The 5,000-nt window shown below is 37.8% G+C and overlaps 1 protein-coding gene across 1 annotated transcript in view; it reads left to right on the top strand.

Moving 5' to 3' along the window:
- The first annotated feature begins 348 nt into the window (after positions 1-348).
- Positions 349-5,000, top strand: part of LOC137995276 (uncharacterized) — a 5,012-nt gene continuing 360 nt past the window's right edge. The window contains exons 1-8 of the mRNA XM_068840850.1: positions 349-1,461; positions 2,534-2,675; positions 2,806-2,969; positions 3,074-3,153; positions 3,259-3,760; positions 3,901-3,972; positions 4,132-4,282; positions 4,537-5,000. The exon at positions 4,537-5,000 is cut by the window's right edge and continues 360 nt beyond it. Of these exons, the coding sequence (XP_068696951.1) occupies positions 349-1,461; positions 2,534-2,675; positions 2,806-2,969; positions 3,074-3,153; positions 3,259-3,760; positions 3,901-3,972; positions 4,132-4,282; positions 4,537-4,886 (2,574 nt within the window). The 3' untranslated portion in view covers positions 4,887-5,000. The remainder of the gene's footprint in view (positions 1,462-2,533; positions 2,676-2,805; positions 2,970-3,073; positions 3,154-3,258; positions 3,761-3,900; positions 3,973-4,131; positions 4,283-4,536) is intronic.

Below are 5,000 nucleotides of genomic sequence, written 5' to 3'. Positions count from 1 at the left end.
GTAGCCAAATTAAACTTCACGATCACAATGAATTAAGCTCTTTTATGACCCAGAAATAAGCTCCTATTTGTCCTAAATTTCCAGCCAAATATTCATTGATCCATACATATTCTTACAGACAGGGCAAATTACACCAATCGCGCGGGGAAGGATATCCAATTCGCAGTCCACCTTTTCGGAAAAGAGCTTTGTAAAAACAGCCGCCATTTCGAAAACAAATGTCTGCAGACTACACTGTAGCCCGGAAGAGCTGGTAACTAAGAGGCTTGGTACCTAAGGGTTTTAGGCGGGTGTTTTGTTTTTTTTTTTGCACACAATGACACAATAAGCATAAAAAAATTGTGACAAATGTCAGAGGTTTACCCAGCACGCGACCCGCTGATCGTTCTATGCGATCCTCCGGAAAATTGCTTTAATTACGTCAAAGAACAACGGCAAGGAGGGTCTGAGGTTGTTTTCTGGTTGGGGATAAGGAAAAAGGTTTTAAGGAGGTGGTGCCAATTAAAAAAAGAAACTCCCGGTCTTAAGTATGTTGACATGCTAAATGGGAACATCCCCGGAAATGCATTTAAAATCGACCCTGAAAGCAAGAGAGTCGAAAAACGTTTGACTTATCACTGCTCTCAAGCATCCAGTGCAAAAGCAAATTTGAACAGGAGTGGATCCCTTTCCAAAAGGTTTGAGGATGAAGAAAAAGTTATCAAGGTCTCAATTCTTAAGAGTGATGTCATTTCGGTGGAAAAGTGGGAAGCAAGTCTTAGCATGATGGAAAGAAGACTAAAAGAGGCAAAAGAAGAAATTGGTCAGTGGAGAGAAAAATACCAAAACCTTGAAAAGGAAAAAGAAGAACTATACCATGAAATGCTTGCAGAGGTCACAACTAAATATGTAAATGAACATAACATTGTAGAAAAAATGGAAAAAGAAAACGAAAAGTTGCTGAAAGAGATTGAAAACCTTGAAAAACAATCACTAGGGGAACCTCCCCGCGGAGCTAGAATTCCAGAGTTGAAAACCCGCCAATCCCAAAACAGGAAATTAAAACAATTGAAAACAAGAGCCCAAAAAGCATTACATTTTGTACAGCTATTTGGTTTGGAGCTGGAATGCTTAAAAATGAAGGACCCAGGCAGTAGCAATACTTTCACGGTGGATTTTAACAGCCATAACATGAGTGCCCAAGCAAGAAGTGATCAAAACATAACCCAATATGACAAGTTAAGCAATGACGACAAAGTAACAGTTGAAAGCATTCTTTATTTAATGGACAAATTCGGTGTTGGTGACGAATTTGTTCATGAATTGTCAATGTCTGTGGCAGATTTCCCCATTAAATCCTATCTCATTAAGCAACGAAGAGCCGAGTTGAACAGGCAGGTGAAGATCACTACAACACCAGGACTCGCTCCAGGAGCCCAATACTCTTTTAAATTGTTATTGAAAGAAAGGATCAAAGACATGGTAGGTACCTCACCCAGAAAAAAAATGGTCAGTTACCTCACAAATATTCAAAATGTTATCATAATGCAATGCTACGATGGCCCAGGAGGGTCACAGTCCAGTTTTAATTTTCACAGTCCAATTTTAATTTTCACAGTCCAGTTTTAATTTTGCACAGTCCAGTTTTAATTTTGCACAGTCCAGTTTTAATTTTATTCACAGTCCAGTTTTAATTTTGTGACTCGTCATCAGCACTCTCACAGGTCACAGGTTACAGGTCATTGTTTACCAATACAGAAAGTATCCTAAACATTCATAAAAGCTAACCTTACGCCTAAAACCTTTTGTTTAGGTCTAATTAGGCATAAGGTTAGCTTTTATGAAGGATACTTTCTGTATTGGTAAACAATGACCTGTAACCTGTGACCTGTGAGAGTGCTGGTGACGAGTCACAAAATTAAAACTGGACTGTGAATAAAATTAAAACTGGACTGTGAAAAATTAAAACTGGACTGTGCAAAATTAAAACTGGACTGTGAAAAATTAAAACTGGACTGTGACCCTCCTGGGCCATCGTACAATGCAAAAAAGACCACTCCAGTTCTACACTTGGTGCCATAGACTGTCTTAGAATCACCCAGCCTATGAGAGGATCAAGAGCTGGGTGAATAGCAAACAGCTGGGAAAAAATAATAAGGGCAGAATACAGTTGTATAACACAACCTCAAACTAAAGCTTTTGACACCCAAGGTAGATCTGATTCAATACCACCATATAAGACAGTTAAAATAAAACTTTGAACTACATGTATTTATTAAGACATTTTATCTCCCATAGCCTTGAGAGGTTAGTACTAATTTTTACCAGATAATTACTAATTAGTACAAAAAATTCTTACATGTTTCAAGGCATAAAGCTATGTCAATGATTGTTTCCTTCAAAGTGTGCTAAAAATACCAGAATAAAATGCAAAAAAAGTCAGTCCTGATCAATAATTCACCTTCATGTAAAGTACCTTTGAGCTATACATACTGGGTAAAACATATTATTCAAACTAGGTGATTTAAATTGTTTATGTTCTGACAATATGCAGATAAATGATGGAACCTTAAAGAAGGGTGAGAAAGCAAAAGTGAAAGTCAGTGGAGATGGGGCTAGAATGAGCAGGTTGACAAATTTCATCCTTGTCAGTTTCACGATTCTACAGCAAGGAGATACCATTTTGTCATCAAAAGGTTAGTTCAAAACTCAAGTAAAAATGCAATGTTTCAATAATCAAAATACAGCATCATCCCATACACAACAAAACAAATGACTACCATTATGTAATTGAGTCAATAATATGAATAATTCTGATTTTCACAGGAAATCACACCATAGCAGTGGTGAATGGTCCTGAGTCTAGGCAGACCTTGGAAGAGTGCTTCTCTGAGGTATTCAGGGAAATAAATGAGGTCATCAGCGATGGATGCATCATTGTCGAACAGGAAAAGGTTGATGTGGAATTCTTCCTTGGAGGAGATTACAAGGTCAACATTTTAATCAAAACACAAATATTGGATAAAATAATAAAGATGAGGTCTTTAGGACTTTTTGTCTGTTGATGCTGATTTGTTGATTTTTTTTTAAACAGTTTCTTTTACTTCTCATGGGCTTAAGTGCAGCAAATTCGACGTATGCCTGCTTGTGGTGTAAAGTGCACAAGAAAAATAGGTAAATTTAAAATTTAATAATTGTGAAATTCTATACTTACAACATTTCCTAGGCTATAAAATTGTAAATGTTTTCATCTTACCACTTTTATCCCTCAATAACTAGAGGTGATATGTCCAAGCCTGACAGTTTTTACAACACACCACCCATGCGCAGAACCACAGATGAGTTGAGGGAATTTGCCAACAAGAAAACTGGAGAGAACTACTGCTGCTGTCACGAGCCTCTCCTTAACATCCCACTAGACCACATCATTCCTGATGAATTGCATCTGATGCTAAGGGTCACAGATATTCTTCTTGAGAACTTGATTGAGGATGCAATGCAGTGGGATGATAAGGAGAGTTCTTTGTCTGGGGGGAAAAAAAACCTTGCAGAAAAATCCAGGCACATAAAAAACCTGGTTAAGTCAATAAACAGCTGTGGTGTGACCTTCCATTTATGGGAGAAAAAAAATGCAGATGGAAAAGGAAGTGGCACTTGGGACTGGACCAGCCTGATGGGTGATGACCGCAAGAAATTGCTCAGAGAACTACCTCTCAAGTTGGTCATCCCTACTGACTGCATCCAACCAGAGACCTGCGAGAAGGTGGCACAACTGTGGAAGGTAAAGATTAATATTTGTCAAAAAAAGGAACAAACCATTTGTAATACAGGAATCTATGTAACTATAATGTTTCCCAATCCCGATAATACAAGAAGCTATCAATACAAAATTTACCACTTGATGTACATCTATTCCAACAGGATTTTGCTGATTTGTACTTTAATTTCATATCTTCATGGCAGCCATATACCACAGATGAGTACAGGAGAAAGGTAACTTTAAACATCAGTACTATTGGTTAAAATAAAACAAGAACTTCTCCCAGACACAGCCAATACGTTAAACAGACAAAAATAATAATAATAACATGAAATAACCACAGGAGCTGCAATTGAGATCAACTTATTATCACCTCACATCCCACTTTTTAGGTGACAGTGTGGATCACAAAATTCACAGATCTCGGAAACATCAGAATAGGATACAGGAAAGAAAAAGTCACCTGTTACATGCATGCTGCTGCATATCATATCCCACAAATGGTGGAAAAGCACCAAAACATAAAGCAATTCAGTGGCCAAGGTACAAATATAGTTCACTATCATTGTACATAGTAGTTTGTGCTTTCACTTCTTTTCAGAATTACTCTATGCTTTCCATGTAACTTCACTAGGCATTCTTTATGTAATTTGTTCAATGACAGTTACAATGTGTTAAAACTCTCTTTAGGACTCCAATGTGTACATTCCTGTTTGAAGAGTATGGGGTTGTAATCTGCTATTAATAATGAGCACACTTTATATGTAGGTATTATGTTTTCTACTTCTCCTTCACAGGGGTGGAAAAGAATAATGACGATGCAAGGAGAATAATCCAGAGAAAAAGCAACCACTGTGATGACCCTGCTGAGATACTGCGCACCGAGTACCGCCTTGGTGCTTTACAACACAGGGAGAGACAGCATAGAAAGTACACGAAGCGGGCCTCTGAGTACTGGGAAGAGAGGATCAAAACAAAAAGAGGGAAGAAAAGAGGGATCAGCTACCAGAAGGAAACACCAGCCATTCAAGAATCAGTAGCCACATGTAGTTACAAGTCTCCTGGTACTATCACTCAAACAAAAAGGGCTAAAAAAGCTACTGGTAAAAGAAAACAGAAAAACTCTCTGAACAAAAAGAAAAAATAACTGCTGTCTGAAAAGAATGAAACTTGGTCAATTAGATACTTCCAACAATGTCAATCTAGGCAACTTAAAACATCTCTTACCACAACCAACTGCAAGCTCTTCAGATGTTGGTCA

This window comes from Montipora foliosa, chromosome 3, assembly GCF_036669935.1.
Source record: "Montipora foliosa isolate CH-2021 chromosome 3, ASM3666993v2, whole genome shotgun sequence".
In the NCBI taxonomy this organism is placed as follows: Eukaryota; Metazoa; Cnidaria; class Anthozoa; order Scleractinia; family Acroporidae; genus Montipora; species Montipora foliosa.
Note: the sequence above shows the minus strand (reverse complement) of the source record. Positions and strands in the feature narration are given on the sequence as shown.